The 23468-nt window shown below is 32.2% G+C and overlaps 4 protein-coding genes and 1 long non-coding RNA gene across 6 annotated transcripts; 4 read left to right on the top strand and 1 right to left on the bottom strand.

The window, feature by feature from the left end:
- The first annotated feature begins 1595 nt into the window (after nt 1–1595).
- On the top strand, nt 1596–3085 carry LOC107010200 (F-box protein SKIP23-like). The gene has a single exon (XM_015209439.2). It carries the CDS (start codon nt 1822–1824, stop codon nt 3037–3039), a length of 1218 nt encoding a protein of 405 aa, XP_015064925.1. The 5' UTR covers nt 1596–1821; the 3' UTR covers nt 3040–3085.
- A 604-nt stretch (nt 3086–3689) lies between these two features.
- On the top strand, nt 3690–5946 carry LOC107010201 (DUF21 domain-containing protein At2g14520-like). The gene is made up of 8 exons (XM_027914232.1): nt 3690–3870; nt 4046–4122; nt 4200–4283; nt 4398–4511; nt 4644–4721; nt 5125–5198; nt 5419–5546; nt 5669–5946. Exons 1-8 carry the CDS (start codon nt 3690–3692, stop codon nt 5944–5946), a joined length of 1014 nt encoding a protein of 337 aa, XP_027770033.1.
- A 218-nt stretch (nt 5947–6164) lies between these two features.
- LOC114076166 lies at nt 6165–7040 on the bottom strand. Its single transcript, XR_003576994.1, has 2 exons — nt 6732–7040; nt 6165–6609 (listed from the first exon to the last, which is right to left on the bottom strand). It is a non-coding gene; the product is annotated as an uncharacterized LOC114076166 (long non-coding RNA).
- Nucleotides 7041–12963: 5923 nt separating this feature from the next.
- Nucleotides 12964–14620, top strand: LOC107010202 (F-box protein SKIP23-like). The gene has a single exon (XM_015209441.2). It carries the CDS (start codon nt 13279–13281, stop codon nt 14494–14496), a length of 1218 nt encoding a protein of 405 aa, XP_015064927.1. The 5' UTR covers nt 12964–13278; the 3' UTR covers nt 14497–14620.
- Nucleotides 14621–14695: 75 nt separating this feature from the next.
- Nucleotides 14696–18634, top strand: LOC107010690 (DUF21 domain-containing protein At2g14520-like). Of its 2 annotated transcripts, XM_015209980.2 has the most exons (11): nt 14696–15370; nt 15533–15609; nt 15687–15770; nt 15885–15998; nt 16147–16233; nt 16640–16779; nt 16883–16970; nt 17605–17678; nt 17905–18020; nt 18135–18388; nt 18470–18634. In XM_015209980.2, exons 1-11 carry the CDS (start codon nt 15190–15192, stop codon nt 18530–18532), a joined length of 1278 nt encoding a protein of 425 aa, XP_015065466.1. In that variant the 5' UTR covers nt 14696–15189; the 3' UTR covers nt 18533–18634. The 2 variants fall into 2 exon arrangements, with proteins under 2 accessions (XP_015065466.1, XP_027770179.1); XM_027914378.1 differs by having other exon boundaries at nt 18135–18634.
- Nucleotides 18635–23468: the final 4834 nt, after the last annotated feature.

Here is a 23468-nt window from a genome sequence, read left to right on the forward strand (position 1 = left end):
CTTGTAAACTCAAATTATGCAAGAATATCTAACCATTTTCATTATAGATATATCTCCTATAATCGGCAAATCTGATTAAATAAGTTATCTACCAAAAAAAAAAAGAAGATAAAGAGTAAGGAGAAAATTACATTTAAACACATATAATCATTTTTGACAAAACATAAATAATTCAAAAGGAAATAATATAATAGAAACATTACTTCTTAAGGACCTAAAAGAATAAAGAATAATCCATTAATCTCCATCTCTGGATATTTTCATTTCATCCTATATACAAGAGTCAAAGAAAAATAATAACAAATAAATTATTAGTCCTAAAATGAATCTCAAAGTTAACAAAATAAAATATTATATCTCATAAAGAATAAGAAAAAATTACATTTAATCATAAAATTCTCCTACATAATCATTTTTGACAAATACTCAATATATATAACTAAAAATCCATTAATCTTCATCTCTCGATGTTATCATTTCATCCTATGTACAAGAGTCAAGAAAAATAATAACAAATACATTATTAGTCATAAAATAAATTTCAAAGATAACAAAACAAAATAATTTATCTAGAAGAAATAAAAATATGATGACATATTAGCCTTACTTGCTAATTAAAAGTAATATAGGAAATAATATTTGAAAAAATAAAGCACCTCAAAGCTTACAAATATTGTAACGTTTCTTCCACTAATTCTTTACCCAAAGATGACTACAAAATAACACACAATTTTAGTGTGATTTTATAGTGTTAATGTAACCTTTCACATTAAATAATTAGAAGTTATGAATATGAAAGGTGTAAGAGGTTATGAATATGTAAGGTTTGAGGGTTATGAATATTATTAATACTAATTTAAGAATAGAATTTATATAATTAAAGAGATATAAGTTTATAAAAAAAAAATTGAAAAAAATAAGAAAAATGTCAAATAAAAAAAGAAAAATAAGAAAAAATGAATGGAGGTCATAGAGAGGTGCCACATCACCTCCTCTATGATCCTCATTTATATAGATATATAGATTATTATTATTATTACTTTTTTCGTTCCATTTATGCACATTTTTCAAATTTCGAGATTCAAATAAGCTTATTTAAATTTTTCATATATCTTTTAAATATTTTGGATTTATCAATTATTTTGTAACTTATAGTACTTTTTACGTAGTATACAAGTATAAAAATTTCATTTTGAAAAAATGAAGATTTGACGTGCAAATTTTTTGTCAAACTTAAACTTTTTAATTCTTGAAAAAAGAAAAATATCACATAAATTAAGATAAAATGACTATTATTCGCAACTTAAAGCGGCCCTTTGCATGTCGTTACATAAGAAATAATGGGCGAAATAAATTAAGAACCCCTCTCCAATCAATTCATTACAGAAAATTGTTAGTTTTACCGTGATTTTTCCATATTTTGTATTTTTAGTTATTTTAAATTTGTTAATTATAAAAACTTATAATACTTTTTAAATAGTTTTTAATTATGTAAATTTTATTTTTTTTAATGTTAAAGATTTTATAAAATTAAGAAGTTTGATTCTCAATATTCAAAAGCCATCACATTATTATTTATGTCTTAAATTTTTTCCTTAGAAAACTCATAATCACTGTTGGTTTAGATTTTAGAATACACTTTGTCCTAATAGATTTGGGAAAAGAATTTATTGTCCGAGGTAACGTTTTCCTTATAAGTTTGGGATTACTTTGAGATGTATTTATAGGAGAACTCTAAATCTTTCTGAACCAAAAATCGGAAAGTTATAAATCCCTCATATCGTTGTTGGGAATAGTGATCGATCAGAGTAGGTAGTGTAAATGGCGGCGGGATGGTCGGAGCTTCCAAAGGATCTGTTGTGGTCCATAGCTACTTGTCTTGTTACATATACTGATCAAGTTCGGTTCACATGTGTTTGTACTTCATGGAGATCCGTCTTGCCAACTATTGAGGTTCGCTCGCATGCGTGGTTGCTACTACCTCGTAATAATGACACAAATAAAGAATATGAAAAGTTTTATAGTTTACACGAAAGAAAGGTTCACTACCTTGAGGTTCCAGATGAGGTCCTCAGTAAAAAGTTTCGAGGATCTTCTCACAGTTGGTTAGTTTCTATTGAAGATTCTCCTAGAATCTCTCTCTTTAACCCATTTACTAGGGTTCAAATCGCCCTTCCACCGAGGTATAAGTTCCCTGATGTGAGAAAGTATTGTGCAAAGAAGTTTGACACTGAATATGCACTTGAACCCTATGATGGACAAAAAAACACTTACTTTGAAGCTGCATCTCATGTTCACAATAGTTTTCTAGACAAACTTGTCCTATCTTCAAGTCCTACCTCAAGCAAAGCTCCTAATTGTATGGTTGCTGCAATTTATGGTAGTCATTGTAACTTGGCCTACTGTAAAGTTGGAGATAAAAGGTGGACATGCATTGCCAAAGGTATGATGGGATATGATGATGCCATCTTTCATGACCAAAAGTTATATGCTGTGACATTTACAAGTTACGTGGAGGTGTTCGATTTGTCTGCTTCTCCAAAACTAGTTGATACTATAGAACCACCACAAGAAGAAGGGTATCCGCAAAGACGCTACTTGGTTAAGACTTCAATTGGACTGCTCCAGGTTCAAAGGCATACGAAAAACACAGGGGACCGCAAAACTTATCTTTATCGAACAACTTTCTTCAACTTATATATCTATGAACCTAGCAGTCGAAGTTGGTGTAAGGTGGAAAACATCGGTGAAAATGTGTTGTTTTTGGGACTAAATACATCAATTTCAATAGCATCTTCTGATCTTCATGGATATAAGGGGAATCATATTTATTTCACAGATAATTTTCTCGATTTCCACGAGTTTGGTGTTAAAGGAGGTTATGACATTGGTGTCTACGACTTGGATAGTAGAAGTGTACAGTCCTTGCCATGCCATGATATTGAAAAACGTTGGTTGTGGCCAACGCCAATCTGGTACATACACAACCCTGAAGATTTCATTGAGCAGGACAAGGATGCAACGACAAAGCTCAATTAGGTTCATACGTACAGTCTAGTTTTTCTTTGTGTATGTTTTGTTATTGTTTTTCGTTTCCTTTATGTATGGAAAAAAAATTGTTACAGAAATCACATTCTAAATAATCAATTCGTTAATTTCTCTATCATATAATCTCACTCTTTCCTGAACTGGACTTTGATAAACAACATAGAACCGGAAGGTTCTAAATGGGAATATATTTATGATGTCTTTCTTCAGTCAAAAAATAATGCCAAAATTAACTAGGCAACAATTGGATTCATGTACTTATCGAGTAAACCAAGAGATTTAAGCATCGGATTGCTAGGGCTGACCTTTTGCCTGTTCCAAATTAAAGTTTGGCCAATTCATCGTGTCACAAACCTTGTTTTGTAGGTGACTTAAAGATTTTAATTCAATAGCCATGGAGTTGTATTGCCTCCATTTTTTGTGACAAAAGATTCGAAATCAATTCAAATAGTATCCTTAAAAAATTTAGCCTTGTTTGGTAACCGAATATATTATTATTCCACTAATTATTCATGGGATTTCTCGCCCAAAACTAGCTATTTTCATTTGTATTAATCTTTAAAGCATATTCATAAAGAGAATTACTTTTCATTAAGAGGACACAAACAATAAAGGGGGAAATTAGCAAGGAAGAAACTAAAATGAGACACACGTACTTGAAATGTTGCAATACAGAGTTCTTCATCTATATTGCAGCAGTTGTGTTTCTAGTCTTGTGTGCTGGTCTCATGTCTGGCCTCACGTTAGGCCTCATGTCTATGAGTGTCATTGATCTTGAAGTTCTTGCAAAATCTGGAACGCCCAAAGACCGTCTCCATGCTTGTATGTGATCTCCACATATATTTATTTATTTCTTCTTGCTCCATTTCCAATTATAGAGCTTACAAGTGAAATTTTCAACATATTTTTCTTCTACTTTTGACAAGATTGAAGAGTTGAGTTTTGAATTGTGGATCAACATGTTTAAGTTTAACTGCTACTTTTCTGGTAAATTCAGCAAAGATCTTGACCATTGTGAAGCAACAACATCTATTGCTATGTACGCTTCTGATTAGCAACGCTGCTGCTATGGAGGTAAGCGCTGCTGCTATAAAAGAAGCCGTAACATTTATAATTCAACTGCAATTGATAGGAATACATTGATTTCTCAGGCACTTCCTGTTTTTCTAGATGAATTAGTACCAGATTGGGGAGCAATACTTCTTTCAGTAACATTGATACTTCTCTTTGGTGAGGTTAGTTCTCGAATTTCGCAAATTAAACGTCTTAGCATGTGCAAAAAGGGACTTCTTAAGATGTTTTTTCTGCTCAAGTATAAAGATCCAATTAAGTAACATTTCGGGATGCAGATTATACCACAATCTCTCTGTACAAGGTATGGGTTAGCCATTGGTGCTACTGTTGCTCCACTTGTTCGAGTTCTTATTTGGTTTTGGTTTCCAATAGCCTATCCAATAAGTAAGGTGTGAATACAGGAAACACAGCTTATTGTGTTTTTCTGATAACAACAGAAAAAATAAATTGATGAATTTACTATATCCATCAAGAAAAGAACAGAATGTGTAATTTTGCCTTTTTATGTTCTTAATCACCAGATCTTAGACTACCTTTTTATGTCTTTGAGCAGGGTTTTGATAAATTTGATCTTGGAGAAATCTTTCATCTTCTTACATGTGCCTGCTCTAATAAAATAATATGATGGCTATGCATGGACCATGGAGCCATAATTAGCAAAAAAGTATGAAGAAATACAGTACCCACAGGCCACAGAAAGAGGAAAAGGAAACAAAGGGTTTAGAGGAATAAAAATTTCTTAGATTTTCCAAGAGGCTAAGACTCGGTATTTAGTGCAAAGCATGAAGTATAACTACAAACTACTTAGCTTTACCAAGGATGTGAGAAACTAGTTTTGCAAACTGCCTGAATCTTTATTGATTCAAACTGGATCATGATTCAGAATCAAGCTTTTCTTTGAGTTAAAATAGCTATCTCATATAGATGTCTGACTCTGTTAATGTGTGCTTAATTACTAGTTATGGTGATAACATCATAAGAATTTATTGTTCTGATTAACAGGTGAAGAATTTGGTGACGATTAGTCCAAGTGATAATGTGCCTGTTAAGAATTTAACAGTACGGCGTATCCCAAGGTAGTTTAGCTGGAAACAAAATATCCAAATTGCATCATTGCATGGTGTTGCACTGTGAAAACTGTCTCTTGGATATTATCTGCATAATAGTTATTATCAGAATCCAATTTCTGATTTGACTCTCAGTTCTAACACCTAGCAAACTGCTGTAATATTTTCTTAGCTTAGTTAATCATAGCATTGTTAAATAGTCCCTGACATCGTTTGCATAACATGCTAGAGTTTCTGCAACAATGCCATTATATGACATACTAAATGAATTCCAGAAAGGTCTCAGCCGCATGGATGCTGTTGTGAAAAGGCCAGATGGCACAATCGAGAAAGGAAGTGCCAATCTATCCACCGGTGGTGAGGAAGAACTTACTGTTCTATATATTTTCTTGTCATTTTACTGTTATCTAGTATATCTATTCCTCTGCCTTCGGTCTTACTTTTCCGCACTGATTTGTACATGTGAAATGCTATACCAGTAAGAGAAGTGAGATTGAACATTCCCGGAGAAATGTTTTATCAAAGGAAAAGTTTGAGGGCCAGACGATCATTGAGGAAGTCAAAGAGATTCAGTTCAAGTATTTCACGAAGGGAATTGTCAAAAAGCAGAAGGCGGTTAGAGGAAGTTCACCCTGAGATCCTGCCAATTAAGGAAAAATCACTTTTGGCTCTTTCATCTGAACAAGTAATTGGGGTCATTACCATGGAAGATGTCATTGAGGAGCTTCTAAAAGTCAAGAAATGTTTCCTCCTGTAAGTAAGTTTATTTTTATTTCTGTCACACCTAAAATTGGTACTAATTTCTTTGTGTAGTAGCAGAGGAACTTGAGGTTCCATCCTTTGATTCTATTGATAACCTTGTTGATCATATTAGAAAATATGTCTACGATTAACCTCCCAAAATAAATGGGTGTTAGTATATTTCCAGATTAGATGAGTCAACAAAGTAGTTACACATTTTAGCGGGAAAAACAGTTGAACAATACACAGTCAGGAATTTAGTTAGCTTTCAGTTAGCAACAGATTTAGATCAATCTCTTTCAATGTATGCAACTATAAATATTGTAAATATATGAATAGATACATATTTTTTGTCTACATTCAATCTTCTTCAATCATTTCTTCTCTTCCATAATCTGTGGTTTATTTTCTTGAAGCCTTTCTGATAGGATCCTGAAATAGCCTTTGAATCCTCTATCAGTGATATCAGAGCTATACGATTCCTTGGCATCAATGGAGAAAGAGACAAGAGCAAGTGGAGACCCAATCAATAAAACTTCAACTTCAGAAGTAGGGGATTTGCATGATATGATGCAGAATTTGATAACAGATGTTGGAGCTTTAACAGGTAAAAATTTCTTCTCTTCTCTGGAAAACTTAGATCGAACAGTGATTGAGTTGCAGAGCCAATTTGCAGCATCTGGGAAGAATCGAAGGGATAAGACACCATTAGGAACAGAGGAAACACCTACCGGAAAAGTTCAATTAGAAGAAATAATCTAAAGAAACAGGGGATGAAGCCCTAACAGTAGTAATAGTTACCATTCCAACCAGTCGAATTTCACGCGATGGTCAAGAATGGAATTCTTGAGGTTTCATGGGGAGGATCTGAGATCATGGTTATTTAAAATTGAACAGTTCTTTTCACCCTAAATATTCCAGGGGGAGATTCTCAAATCTCATGTCCAGGATCCTTCCAATTCTTCTAATGGTCCTTTGTAGTGTTTTAAGAGCTAGTGAGTATGAGCTCTTATTTTTGTTGATAAGTTGCTGATACTTTCTCATAGGATTCCAGAATCTTGAGAATTAAATTGGAGGGACGCCTTGTTCCCACTGCTGAAAATGATTGTGTCATCTGCAAAAGAAAGATGATTAATCAGTGGACCATGAATGTTCATGTAGAAACATTTCAAATACAGGATACCATGCATAGACTTGAGCATTTGTGAAAGAAGTTCAGCAGTAAGGACAAATAAGTTGGGGAAAGAGGGTCACCCTGTCTAAGACCTCTCCCTGATTTAAAGAAACCTTGTCTAGTGTCTACTACCATTCACAATAAGAGAGTACAAGTTATTAGAGATAAATCTATAAATGATGTCGATCCAATTTTTAGCAAAACCAAATTGTCTTAAAACAAAGCAGAGGGAAGACCATGATACTCTATCATATGTTTTACCACCTAATTCTCTGTTTCTGTGGGCTTCATAATTTCTTAACATTCTATTTGTGGATATAGGTTTCCCAAAAGAATGCTTGCAATGTCGGAGAACTCGTTTGGAATCTGCTGCAGCTATGAAGAATCACTACCGTGACAAACACAAAAAACATAAAGAATTATGTGAAATTTGCGGGTATTGCTTTATCAATAAAGCTGAATTTGAACAACACAAGAATTCTGAACATTCAACGTGAGCCTTCTTTCCCTATCTAGTTTTTCTCTTCTTAAATTGATACAAATGGTTTTAATTCTTACTATTTTTTGTTTTGCAGAAGAAGAGTTCACAAATTGGCAAAGAAAAATCCAAAGAAGAAGAAAAATTGAAAGTGAGGATTTACTGTTTGAATGTGTTTATGAGGTTGTACTGTTAGAGTGTGTTTGTGAGGTTGGCATAGGGGCTATGACATAGTTATTTCAGCAAACAAATTCACATTTTGATAATCGACAATAATTTAAAAGTGGATAATATGTGTATGAAAAAGACATGCCTTGTTCTTTTTACAATCATCTGATGTGGCTCTCCTATTTAAGATGGAAATGGAATTGAAAATCCAATGTAGTTAGAGTAGCCTAGTGAAAAGTTGATTTCTGATCAAATGGAGATATAAGAATAAATGAAGGGTGTAAATTTCGGATCCTCAGCTTTTTTAAGGGAGATATAGAAGGTATGGAGGGTTGTTGAACTATACATAACCACAAGGATTTACCTGTATAATTTAGGCCGAGTCTTACTAAAACTTACTTTAGAGGAGCTCCAACGACTTTGGCATCTGAATTAGCTCCCAACTATTACACACCCTATAGGGTTTGAGCCAAAAATACTGTTGCTGATGCACACCCATAAACACAAGACTAAAGATTCAATTAGTATACCAATTCTTTACCCCAATTTAGAATTCAAAAATTGACTTGACTTATTGGGAATAAGTAGCAAAGTGAAGCACAACAGGCAATTGATATTCCAAACTTAGCAGTAAGCTCCTACTTTTCCGTAGCAACAACTAACTAGAAAAAACCAGATTATCCTGACTCTTGTATTCAGGTAGTTCTCTTTTTTTTTTTGGGTACACATCCGGAGATTACGCAGACCGGATAAGTTCAACTCTACAGAATAACATATACATTTTAATACGTAGTTTAATTTTCTTGAATATATGTCAAGTACACTTGTATTTGTGAGTCCATTGGTAATGGGACAAAAGCTATAAAAAAATTAAACCATTCAAGTTTGAATGTAGTTCTTATATCTAAGTGGGCACGTTTTTTACCTAGCTCATGAATTGTTTTGCAGAGTGCGTCGTTGTGACATGAAGGTATCAACCTAAAAGGGCCATCGAACTTTCTGTTTTTTGATGTTTCATCAAATATTTTACTCTAAGGGGTGTGCTTGGTATGAAAGGAGAACATTTTTCAATTTTTTCATGTTCTATTAATCAAATATTTTGAATAACATTTGCTATAAAAAAAAAAACAAGAGGAAAATGCCACAGCTAAAAATGAAACTGAGGAAACCAAACATATCTCATCTTCATCCAACCCAACCCCAAACCACTCATGCTATTTGTCTAAAGTATATACAAATACTTTTAGGATAAGTATTCTCACTTCTACTAAACATAAGAAAATAAGCAGGAAATTGATTTATTTTACTAGAAAATATTTGCAAGAAAACAGTTTTATTCGTGTGGAAATGAAACACACCCTAAAGGTGTGTTTGGTACGAAGAAAAATATTTTCTTGGAAAACAAGTAGATTTTCGACTTATTTTCTCATGTTTGGTTGGTGAGTAGAAAATATTTTTTAAAAATGTTTTTTAGTGTTTGATTTTATGAATGAAAAATATTTTTAAGAAACATCTTTTATTTTTACTAGAGTAGAAAATAATATATGAAATTGAAAATATTTTTTAGGAACAATTTTTTTTGGGGGTTGGGTGTGGTTGGGTATGTGTGTATGGGGATAGGGGACAAAGGGTAGGTGAAAAAATATAAATTTGAAGTTGAATTTTTTTTAAAAAAGAATAAAATTAATTTTTTTGGGGTTTGGGTGGGTGGTGGTGGTGGTGGTGGTAGGGGTAGGGAGGGGTCCTGCTGGTGGGGGAGGGGCGGGGATAGATTAAAAAATAAAATTTTGAAGTTGAAAATATTTTTTAAAAATAAAATTAATTTTTTTGCGGTTTGGGTGTAGGGGAGGTAGGAGTTTTAAAATAAAAATATACTTAAACTCAATTTTTTTTGGGAGGGTGTAGGCTAAGGGTTTGGGCGATGGTGGGTGGTTAGGGTGAGGGTAAGTGATCGTGTGAAAAATAAAATTTTAAAAATTGAAAATATTTTTTAAAAATTGATGTTTTTGCCAAAAAATATGTAATTTGAAGTTAGAGGAGAGTTTTGAAAAATATTTTTATTAACTTTTTGAAGAGAAATGTATTTTCTTAATTTTGAGAAAATAAGTTAATTTGGAAAATATTTTCAAACGTGCCAAACACACCCTGAATGTTGAGCACAATACAGTTGAGCGTAAAATGCTTAAATCACCTAACAAAAATAGCTTGCAGCTCTCTCATTCAATACAAACTTACAGTTGAGCGTAAAATGCTTAAATCACCTAACAAAAATAGCTTGCAACTCTCTCATTTAATACAAACTAATTGTATCTGATAAATCCGACAGCTAAACTTTAAGATTTCAAATTTTAATTAATTTTTTACAGGAGAAAAAGAACATTAAAGAGGTATATATACTCAACGTCCTTGAAGTTACAAGAAATAGAAGATCTCCCTTCCTTGTGATAATAGCTGAATTTCCAAGCAATTTGCCGTTGCCGGTTCACAAGCCAAATGTCCCAAATCAAAACTATTTATCTTCCTTCTTAGTTCTTATTTTGTTTTTAGGAACTTTTTTTCTTTTCGTTTTCGCGTCAATGAGCTAACATAACAGTTATTAGGACACAATTTTAGATACAATAAACACCTCTATCATTTTTTGAAGTTCCCTTGTCCACCGACTGAGGGTTTTCTCTCTCTGCAAATGAGAGTTTTCTTCCCCTCGATCTATTACTAACCAAATCTACCGATAAACATCATCAAACAACTATTCCTAACCCCGCAGGCCTACTAAACTCTGCCTTAAATCCTCTTTACACGTCAATTTTAGAATTTCTAGGTGCTATCTTAAACCCTAAATCGACTTTCAACCATTAAAACCTTTCACACTTCGCTGCAATTAGGCTACAGAGAATGTCAATTTAACCCTCTTGGAAGATAAAACAGACAATTATAGAGATGGCGGAAGAAATTATTGAAAGATTACATCAATTTGCTCTTACGGAGGAAGAAAAGGAGACTTGTGTCAATTGAAATTTCAGATGTTCTGTCGAGCACAAATGATTGTGAGGTAAGTCTGTGAGGTAGCAACATATGACTATCTGTTGCGAGATGTAAGTCATATTTTGCCACATATAACTATTCTGTTGTAAAATATAAGTTACGTTGCTACATCTTTTAGTTATATCATATGTAGCAATATATGATATATTGCTACATATGACTGTTATGTTGTGAAAAATAAATCACATGTTGCTACATTTTTTAGTTATATCATATGTAGCAATATATGACTATTTTGTTGCGAGATGTAAGTCATATGTTGCTACATATAAATGTTCTGTTGTGAAAAATAAATCAACATGTTGATACATTTTTTAGTTATATCATAAGTAACAACATATGACTATTCTGTTGCGAGATTGAGTCATATGTTGCCATATGACTATTCTGTTGTGAAAATAAGTCTCATGTTGCTACATATGACTATTCTGTTGCGAGATATAATTCATATGTTGCTACATATGACTGTTCTGTTGTGAAAATAAATCACATGTTGCTTCATATGACTATAATATGTTATAATAGTCAACTATTGCAACATATATAACAGTATGTTGAAAACTCGAATGCAAATTATTGGAAAAAATGCAGGTATCCAGATCAGATGATAATGAATTGATTATAAATAACTATTAATTGAACTTACCAAAAACAATGGTGTATAACGCTTATGCAGTGATTCCAATTGAACGAAACGAAATTTGGTCCACCACTTACAGATTAGGTAAAAAACTAATTCAAGAAGAAAAAAGCACAAGCACTACCAGCGAAGATCCGCAATGTACGAAAATAAGAAGAAGAAGAAGAAGAGGAAGATGAAGAGAGCAGGAAGAAAGTAAAGCAAGCAAGCAAAAACGAGAGCAGAAGAAGAAGAAAAGGACGAATGACGGTTGGAGGCGGGGGGTAAAAAGCTTTTATTTCCTCTTTTGGCTAGAAAATTTTCCACCAAAATTGGTTAAATTAGGTTTGGTATAGTCAATTTATCATTTTACCCCTCATTTAGTTCCCACCAAAAGTTAGTTAAATTAGGTATTGTGAAATTACCCTTTTACCTTTCATTTAATTCAGTGGACCAAACAAACTGTCAACTTATAAACTTGAGAGCAACTCTACAATCTTTAATCATTAATCACATAATTGTTACTTTCACCCAATACTTAAAGACTTATGTCACTATCCATTTATTTTGAAACTTTAATGCCACTTTTTTTTAAAAAATCCCCACTAACTCGAGATTCCAGATTAGGTCCTTGTAAAAACTTTAGGGATCTCCCATAGTGGTTAGTTTTGTAGGTATGTCTAATCTCTTATTTTCTACTATCATCTATGTAGATAAACAAATTTCAACTAATCTTTTAGAGGAGAAAAAGAACATTAAAGAGAGATATATACTTGGAGTGACCATGGCCACATCCTTGAAATTGCAAGAAATAGAAGATCTTCCTTATGATAATAGCTGAATTTCCAAGCAATTTGCCGTTGCCGGTTCACAAGCCAAATGTCCCAAGTCTAAACTATTTATCTTACTTCTTATCCGTGAACTCTGTTTTTGTTTTTAGGAACTTTTTTTCTTTTCGTTTTCGCGTCAATGAGCTAACATAACAGTTATTAGGACACAATTTTAGATACAATAAACACATCTATCAGTTCTGTGATATGATTAATTTTCAAGTATATTATCATATTATTATTATTATTATTTCCTTCGTTTTATTTTATGTGATATTTTTCAAATTTCGAGATTCAAATAAGCTTATTTAAATTTTTTCATAGATCTTTTAAACATTTTGGATTATCAATTATTGTAATTTGTAACTTATAGTACTTTTTACGTAGTATACAAGTATAAAAATTTCATTTTGAAAAAATGAAGACTTCACGTGCAAATTTTTTGTCAAACTTAAACTATTTAATTCTTGAAAAAAGAAAAATATCACGTAATTAAGATAAAATGAGTATTACTCGCAACTTAAAGCTGCCCTTTGCATGTCGTTACATAAGAAATAATGGGCGAAGTAAATTAAGAACCCCTCTCCAATCAATTCATTACAGAAAATTGTTAGTTTTACCGTGATTTTTCCATATTTTGTATTTTTAGTTATTTTAAATTTGTTAATTATAAAAACTTATAATACTTTTTAAATAGTTTTCAATTATGTAAATTTTTTTTTTTAATGTTAAAGATTTTATAAAATTAAGAAGTTTGATTCTCTATATTCAAAAGCCATCACATTATTATTTATGTCTTAAATTTTTTTCCTTAGAAAACTCATAATCACTGTTGGTTTAGATTTTAGAATACACTTTGTCCTAATAGATTTGGGAAAAGAATTTATTGTCCGAGGTAACGTTTTCCTTATAAGTTTGGGATTACTTTGAGATGTATTTATAGGAGAACTCTAAATCTTTCTGAACCAAAAATCGGAAAGTTATAAATCCCTCATATCGTTGTTGGGAATAGTGATCGATCAGAGTAGGTAGTGTAAATGGCGGCGGGATGGTCGGAGCTTCCAAAGGATCTGTTGTGGTCCATAGCTACTTGTCTTGTTACATATACTGATCAAGTTCGGTTCACATGTGTTTGTACTTCATGGAGATCCGTCTTGCCAACTATTGAGGTTCGCTCGCATGCGTGGTTGCTACTACCTCGTAATAATGACACAAATAAAGAATATGAAAAGTTTTATAGTTTACACGAAAGAAAGGTTCACTACCTTGAGGTTCCAGATGAGGTCCTCAGTAAAAAGTTTCGAGGATCTTCTCACAGTTGGTTAGTTTCTATTGAAGATTCTCCTAAAATCTCTCTCTTTAACCCAATTACTAGGGTTCAAATCGCCCTTCCACCGAGGTATAAGTTCCCTGATGTGAGAAAGTATTGTGCAAAGAAGTTTGACACTGAATATGCACTTGAACCCTATGATGGACAAAAAAACACTTACTTTGAAGCTGCATCTCATGTTCACAATAGTTTTCTAGACAAACTTGTCCTATCTTCAAGTCCTACCTCAAGCAAAGCTCCTAATTGTATGGTTGCTGCAATTTATGGTAGTCATTGTAACTTGGCCTACTGTAAAGTTGGAGATAAAAGGTGGACATGCATTGCCAAAGGTATGATGGGATATGATGATGCCATCTTTCATGACCAAAAGTTATATGCTGTGACATTTACAAGTTACGTGGAGGTGTTCGATTTGTCTGCTTCTCCAAAACTAGTTGATACTATAGAACCACCACAAGAAGAAGGGTATCCGCAAAGACGCTACTTGGTTAAGACTTCAATTGGACTGCTCCAGGTTCAAAGGCATACGAAAAACACAGGAGACCGCAAAACTTATCTTTATCGAACAACTTTCTTCAACTTATATATGTATGAACCTAGCAGTCGAAGTTGGTGTAAGGTGGAAAACATCGGTGAAAACGTGTTGTTTTTGGGACTAAATACATCAATTTCAATAGCATCTTCTGATCTTCATGGATATAAGGGGAATCATATTTATTTCACACATAATTTTCTCGATTTCCACGAGTTTGGTGTTAAAGGAGGTTATGACATTGGTGTCTACGACTTGGATAGTAGAAGTGTACAGTCCTTGCCATGCCATGATATTGAAAAACGTTGGTTGTGGCCAACGCCAATCTGGTACATACACAACCCTGAAGATTTCATTGAGCAGGACAAGGATGCAACGACAAAGCTCAATTAGGTTCATACGTACAGTCTAGTTTTTCTTTGTGTATGTTTTGTTATTGTTTTTCGTTTCCTTTATGTATGGATAAAAAATTGTTACAGAAATCACATTCTAAATAATCAATTCTTTAATTTCTCTATCATATAACTTTTTGGNATCATATAATCTCACTCTTTCCTGAACTGGACTTTGATAAACAACATAGAACCGGAAGGTTCTAAATGGGAATATATTTATGATGTCTTTCTTCAGTCAAAAAATAATGCCAAAATTAACTAGGCAACAATTGGATTCATGTACTTATCGAGTAAACCAAGAGATTTAAGCATCGGATTGCTAGGGCTGACCTTTTGCCTGTTCCAAATTAAAGTTTGGCCAATTCATCGTGTCACAAACCTTGTTTTGTAGGTGACTTAAAGATTTTAATTCAATAGCCATGGAGTTGTATTGCCTCCATTTTTTGTGACAAAAGATTCGAAATCAATTCAATTAGTATCCTTAAAAAATTTAGCCTTGTTTGGTAACCGAATATATTATTAATACCAGCATGCAGGCAAAAAGATATTCCACTAATTATTCATGGGATTTCTCGCCTAAAACTAGCTATTTTCATTTGTATTAATCTTTCAAGCATATTCATAAAGAGAATTACTTTTCATTAAGAGGACACAAACAATAAAGGGGGAAATTAGCAAGGAAGAAACTAAAATGGGACACACGTACTTGAAATGTTGCAATACAGAGTTCTTCATCTATATTGCAGCAGTTGTGTTTCTAGTCTTGTGTGCTGGTCTCATGTCTGGCCTCACGTTAGGCCTCATGTCTATGAGCGTCATTGATCTTGAAGTTCTTGCAAAATCTGGAACGCCCAAAGACCGTCTCCATGCTTGTATGTAATCTCCACATATATTCATTTATTTCTTCTTGCTCCACTTCCAATTATAGAGTTTACAAGTGATTTTTCTTCTTCTTTTGACAAGATTGAAGAGTTAATTGTTGAATTGTGGATCAACATGTTTAAGTTTAACTGCTACTTTTCTGGTAACTTCAGCAAAGATCTTGCCCGTTGTGAAGCAACAACATCTATTGCTATGTACGCTTCTGATTAGCAACGCTGCTGCTATGGAGGTAAGCGCTGCTGCTATAAAAGAAGCCGTAATATTTATAATTCAACTGCAATTGATAGGAATACATTGATTTCTCAGGCACTTCCTGTTTTTCTCGATGAATTAGTACCAGATTGGGGAGCAATACTTCTTTCAGTAACATTGATACTTCTCTTTGGTGAGGTTAGTTCTCGAATTTTGCAAATTAAACGCCTTAGCATGTGCAAAGAGGGAGTTGTTAAGATATTTTCTCTGCTCAAGTATAAATATCCAATTAAGTAACATTTCGGGATGCAGATTATACCACAATCTCTCTGTACAAGGTATGGATTAGCCATTGGTGCTACTGTTGCTCCACTTGTTCGAGTTCTTATTTGGTTTTGGTTTCCAATAGCCTATCCAATAAGTAAGGTGCGAATATTTCCATCTGCATATTCAAGAAATGCATCTTATTGTGTTTTTCCAACAACAACAGAAAAAATAAATTGATAAATTTACTTACTCTATCAAGAAAAGAATAGTATGTGTAGTTTTGCCTTCTTATGTTCTTAATCACCAGATCTTAGACTACCTGTTGGGGAAAAGGCATAAGGCTCTATTTCGGAGAGCTGAATTGATGACATTAGTTGACATGCACGGTAATAAGGTATTTACCTATCACTCTCTGCTGAAAGACTGTTATTCTGTCCCTCTTTTAGTTTCAAGGATGAAAAATGTTTGGTGTTTTCAGAATTAAAGGCAAAACCTGAATTTAGACACTATGAGTTTTAGAATGTATATTTAACTCTAGCTATACTTGGTTTTTTTGCACATATATAGGGTTCGAACACATTACTGTGAGTTCTGCTAAACATATGAACCTAAGGTTGGACCAACCATTATACAGAATCTACCTTTCCTCCTCCTTGACCTAATCCTAATTTGATGCAAATTGTACATCTACTTGCCAATCCCGGCAACTTGACTGTTATATAGTCGTGAACCCTTTTGAGGCTTCTTAGACACTGTGGAGATGTCATATATATTAACTTCTCACTGTGGTTGCTAATCAGGCTGGAAAAGGAGGAGAATTATCACTTCATGAGACAAATATAATTGCAGGAGCACTTGAGCTCACTGAGAAGACTGCAAGGGATGCCATGACTCCTATATCTGAAACTTTTGCTATTGATGTCAATGCCAATCTTGACAGGTACATTTCACTAGAGTTTACATGACCGCTACCAAAATAGATAGGAATTTATAATGTCTACAATTATTTATTAGGCTTACCTAATAATGTTGTCTTTGAGTAGGGTTCTGATAAACTTAATCTTGGAGAAGGGACATAGCAGGGTTCCAGTGTACAACGAACATCGAACAAACATAATTGGACTTGTCCTGGTAATTATATCCTGCTGCTTCAGTAATGCACATCAGAATGTGTCACTGAGATGTACTTACCATTCAGATAAAATATATGTGATATATGTTGTTTATGCTAAGTTTCAAAATAGATGAACTTATACATATCCCTGGAAATTGTGCTGACCTTCTTACTAGAATTAAGCTGGGAAGTGCTGGTGTCCCAAGAGCAAAATCTTTCATCTTATCCAATAACGTGCCTGCTCCGATAAAATAATATGATGGCTATCCATGGACCATAGGGAGCAATAAATAGCAAAGAAGTATGAAGAGTTACAGTACCCACAAAAAGAGGAAAAGGAAACAAAGGGCTTAAATGAATAAAAAATTCTTAGATTTTCCAACAAACTAAAAGACTCAGTAATTAGTGTAATATGCAAAGAGAACCGACAAGTAGAAATTTCTTGACAAAGCATGAAGTATAATTATAAACTACTTAGCTTCACCTAAGATCCGCCTGAACCTTTATTGATTCAAACTGAATCATGATTCAAAATCGAGCTTTTCTTTGAGTTAAAATAGTTGTCTCATATAGATGCCTGACTCTGTTAATGTATGCTTAATTACTATTTATGGCGATAACATCATAAGAATTTATTGTTCTGATTAACAGGTGAAAAATTTGGTGACAATTAATCCAAGTGATAATGTGCCCGTGAAGAATGTAACAATACGGCGTATCCCAAGGTACTTCAGATGGAAACAGAATATCCAAATTGCCTCATAGCATGGTCTTGCACTGAGAAAGATGTCTCTTGGATATTAGCTGCATAATAGTCACTATCACGAATTCCAATTTCTTATTTGACTTCAGTTCTAATACCTAACAGACTGCTGTAATCTTTTCTTAGGTTAGTTAATCATAGCATTATATTGTTAGATAGTCCCTAACATCGTTTGCACAACATACTAGAGTTTCAGCAACAATGCCATTGTATGACATACTAAATGAATTCCAGAAAGGTCTCAGCCACATGGCTGCTGTTGTGAAAAAGCCAGATGGCACAATCGCCAATCTATCCACGCGTGGTAAGGAAGAAGTTAGAGTTGTATATATTTTCTTGTCATTTTACTGTAATCTAGCATATCTATTCCTCTGGCTTTCCGTCTTAGTTTTCTACATGTGAAATGCTACTATATCAGTAAGAGAAGTGAGATTGAACATTCCTGGAGAAATGTTTTACCAAAGGAAAAGCTCGAGGGCCAGACGATCATTGAGGAAGTCAAAGAGATTCAGTGCAAGTATTTCCCAAAGGGAGTTGTCGAAAAGCAGAAGGTGGTCAGAGGAAGTTCACCCAGAGATCCTGCCAATTAAGGAAAAATCACTTTCAGCTCTTCCTTCAGAAGAAGTAATTGGGATCATTACCATGGAAGATGTCATTGAGGAGCTTCTAAAAGTAAAGAAAATGTTTCCTCTTGTAAGTAAGTTTATTTTTATTTCTGTCACACCTGAAATTGGTACTAATTCCTTGGTGTAGGAGGAGATCTATGATGAGACAGATCATATTGATGTCAATTTCATGTCGAGACGCACGGGGTAATGTACTCATGAAAGCCTCAAATTCGACATTGTTCGTGTCATTTGAACAACCTGATGGAACAAGTAATTTGGAAATGGATTGATTTGCACAAAGTTATTTATTCATCATCTATGCAACATGTCAATCCCTGATCCCCTCTTAATTTTGACTTCTACCACAAGTATCCTCCTTCCGTTACAAAATAAGAATGTTATCTCAGCAAAAATCACATGTGTTAAAAATCAATAAATATAACAATTGTACTTTATTAACTTAACCTCGAAAGATTATACTTGGAATAATTTTTATCTATTTCCTAAGAGATCACACTTATTTTGAGACAATTTTTTTTATAAATTAATTGACACTCAACCAATTCGCCCAAACATTAATATTTTTTAAGTCATAAGGATGCACAATTAAATATATATATATATATTTGATTATATTTTAAAAGTTATCGAATGTATGTGGATCCGATCATCTGGCAAGTGGCAAGTGTACAACTCTATATATTTATTGAAAAGAAAAAAAATAACTTGAACAGATTGGTAGGCACGACTAATCACCTAGGCATCTAATCTTAAATTTTAATAAGTGATTGTAAATTATTTGAGTTCTTAGGTATAACACTTATTAATTAGAGAGGTACGGCTTTGGATAATGGATCAATAGGAGTATAACATGTAGCCTACCTAATTGATTCAGATTTCAAAGCAAAGTACATTATAATATTAGATCAAATGAACTTAGATGAATGGAAAATTAGGATAAGCAAGAAAATAATGGGTTCTATTAGTCAAGATAGTTGTGCGGTTGTGACGATACATGTCGAAGGTATTCCGCCATTAGTTAATATTGGCAGAATCATTTTAAAAGGTCGCAAAGTTAATTTTGATAGAGAAAATATCATTTTAAAATTTAGTATTTTTAATTTAAATTCTTAAAAAAAAGTTGTTTAAGTTATGTTATATGTGAAAATGAAGCTGAGTCAAAAATCTGAACAGGATATAGTGGGAAATTAACATATGATCAAATCATTAAATAATTTCAATTTAGAAAAGATTAATTTAATTTGTTATGTTATTTAATAGTTTATTTAATAGACGTATAATATATATACATATATTAGTTTGGTATTACTAAGCAACTACATATTTTCTTATGAATGCACATTTAAATATTTTTTGTAAAAAAATATTTAAATAATTATTTTGTAAATTTGAATATCCAAAACGCCAAATAACACAATAAAAATAAATTGAGTTGCGAAGATATAAATTTTCAAAATTATAATACTAATTGTGATTGACAAAATTATATTTGGGATTTAAAATTAATGTGGGTCCTAGGAAAGGGCAGGAGGACCCACTAATATTATGACGCATGTCCATCCTACTTCTTTTTAAAGAGTATTTTTTTACTCTCTTGTTATTTATCTGATGTTACTTTCGGTGGGGAAGTTGAATATTTGTCTTCTGGGGACCCATCCAATCTTTTTATTCCACCAAAAGGCACATCATTCATTCCCCTTTTACTAACACCATTACATTATTAACTTCAAATTTGCATTACATATAAACTCACACTCTCTAGGCATTGAAACTCAAAAAAAAAAAGAGGATAGTTTTAATATGTTAAAATATTATTATTCAATTGCATTATAGATGTAATTATTATCACTAGGATTTTTTTTTACAATTTTTATAATCATCATTTTACTCTATTATATAATATTTTTAGCATAATATTTTTGTGTATATCAATTATTTTTATGCCGGAATCACCTGGGATTGTTATTGTTGTTGATTAAAACATTATTCTGATACAAAGTTTTACATACAAATTTAAATTTGAAACACTTCAATAAAATTGTATATATCAAATGTTTGGGAAGTTTCACAATGGATGGATATAGTACTACTACATATAGAAATTACAAGAACAATTCAAAATGTGGTGGTCAATGATTGAAAAACTTAGAAAGAGAGTATGCTTTTAGCTTTTTAATAATGTAGATAACATTAATTCTTCTCTAGTCTAGTTACAGAAGTGGGATCAAATCAGCAATAATAAGCCGCATCCATCATGCGTTTTGAAAAAGACTTTTAGTCACGCTGTAGAAATAGAGATACGTACAAATTATACTATATTAATAGAACAAAATTAATTTTCTATATATAAATATCTCTTTTGATATAAAATATCTTTATAAAACATCTTATTTGAACTTTTTGTCATGGCCACTATTTTGCTACAGGTATTATAAGATTTTTAAGTAGAAAAATTATTTAAAATCATCAAGAAAAGAAGAAGAAGAAGAAGAAGCAAAATCATTTCGCTGACAGACAGGCTAAATCAAAGTAAATAATGATGCCAACCACTTTAATCCACTACAGTCAATTATACCACAAATAGCTGAAATTTGAACATTAAACCAAGCTTTTAATTATGCTCATTAGTGTGAAATTAGGTCTTAGGCCTAACTCACACCCCAAAAGCTAGCTCAAAGGGAGGAGGATTGCCCCAAGCCTTATAAGGAGTCCACCTGTCTCATTAATCACCGATGTGGGGCTTTTGTCATTCTTTAACACCCCACCTCACGCCCAGTGCTTAGCATCTGGTGCGTAGGCAATTTTGATTTAGGGGACCCCAACATCGGGTGAGACGGCCCCTGCTCTGATACCATGTGAAATTAGGTCTTAGGCCTAACTCACACCCCAAAAGCTAGCTCAAAGGGAGAAGGATTGCCCCAAGCCTTATAAGGAGTCCACCTGTCTCATTAATCACCGATGTGGGGCTTTTGTCATTCTTTAACAATTAGAAAAAGATAGAAATTGGCAACTTATTGTGTTTCGAGACAAATTTCATATCCACTAAACAATGCCAATGTTTGAATCCTTGATACTTAAAGCTGCGTTTCTGAGAAAGTGTTTTACTGTTGTTAGAAAGGAATTGAAAACACATAATAATAATATTAATATCAAATGAAATAATTTAGTTTAATTAATATTAATATTTAAACACAACATATTTCTTAAGTAAATTAATTTGGTATAAATATTAGTGATCGGGCGTAAGTCTTTTTCTTACTTTTAGCACTACTCTCGTATTGGATATTCAAAGTTAGAAGTAACGGCAAAATTTTAAAACACCGTTTCAAATTTTTAATTTTTTGAAAAAATTAAAGATATTTCAATAAAGTTTTAGGGAAAAGGGTCTGATATACCCCTCAACTTTGTCATTTGGAGCTAATATACCCCTCGTTATAAAAGTGGCTCATATATGCCCTTACCGTTATACAAACGGCTCACATATACCCCTGCCGTTACAAAATGGCTCACATATACCCTTCATTTAACGGAAGTTAAAAAATTAGTTTTAAATTTATATTTATTACTTCTAATTTTTTTAAAAAAATTATTTAGGGGTATATATGATTCTTCTATCAAAGTTCAAAGTATATTTTAATTTTTTTTCATACATAAATTATTTTTTGACTTCTTTTATTATAATTATTTGAGTTTCTTATTCTTATTTTGTTTTTTTCTTTCATTCCTTAATTTAAAGAAAAAAAATTTAAACTATTTTTTTTGTGTGTATTGTAATTTAATTTCGTATTCGAAGAAAAAATTTGGTCATCTACAATAAGTTTTACAAGAATATTAGTGAAAATAAATTTGATTATCAAAATAATAATTATAAAGTAGTAATTGAAACAAAAAAAAAAGTAAAAAAAAATATGTTTGACGAAGATTAAATTTACTCATATGGGATTATATTTTTTAGAAAAAAATAATAAAAATTTAGATTGAAATAATTTTTTTTCATTTCCGTTAGAGGAAAAGGGTATATGTGAGCCATTTGTTTACAAGTAGGGTATATATGAGTCACTTTCATAACAAGGGGTATATCAGCTCTAAATGACAAAGTTGAGGGGTATATCAGACCGTTTAAAAGAGATTTTACCGCAAAAAGGAATAGAAAAAAGAGAGATACTTTTAAACTAGAGGCACGTATGAATGATTCTTTGAATATTGTGTAGTAAAACATATTCTCTTTTAGTTTTATGTAATATGTTTGAATTAAAGAGAATATAGAGATCGAAAATTAAAGGGAATTTGTGTGGTATAATTTATATTAATCCGAAGAATATGAAGATTGGAATTTAGGAGTTACTAGATAGTCAAACAATGTTTAATTTATTACTACTTTTACAGGTAAAAGAAAAAGTTTCATCATGCTAAAACTTTTATTTTTAGAATTATATTGAATATGTCATTATAATTTAATCAGTACAGAATTTAATGAAATAAAATAAGAATTATTAAACTTTTTATTTTAAATATGACATTATATTTGTATAACGAGTAAGCTTTTCAAGCTTATGATCTTCTTAATCACGCCATTATATATAGAGAGAGAGAGAGACTTCTCGGGTCTAGTTATATAATAGAAATCAACTTTTACTTGCAAATCTAAACGGAGGGTGAAAGTTAATTATTTCTAAATTTAATAATTCAATTTTTATATATATTTTTAAAACAAATTAAAAGACATAGGAACAGAGGAAGTAGACCGAGTGACTACGAAAATGAAAAGGGTAATCTTACCATTTCATAGCTTACAAATTGTGTGGAAATTGATTTTTATTTGTCAATTTGCACATCAAGAGAAAAATATTTTTTTCTATTTTATCCTTAAATTTTACAACTCATTTCAAATTATTTCTTTAAGCCCATAAATCTAAAACCAATAAATATGAATATCATAATAAAATATGAGCAAATTTTAGGTTTAGCATATATAAAAATTATATTTCTATGCGATAGATATAGTTTGCAAAATTTCGTTTAATAACAAATTGGTGTTTGCTATGAAGATATTAATCTCGATATTCATTCCAATTGTACAAGAAAATTTTTTGTTGTTGTTGTGATTTTCAGTAGCGCATATA

This window comes from Solanum pennellii, chromosome 2 (assembly GCF_001406875.1).
Source record: "Solanum pennellii chromosome 2, SPENNV200".
NCBI classification, from domain to species: Eukaryota; Viridiplantae; Streptophyta; class Magnoliopsida; order Solanales; family Solanaceae; genus Solanum; species Solanum pennellii.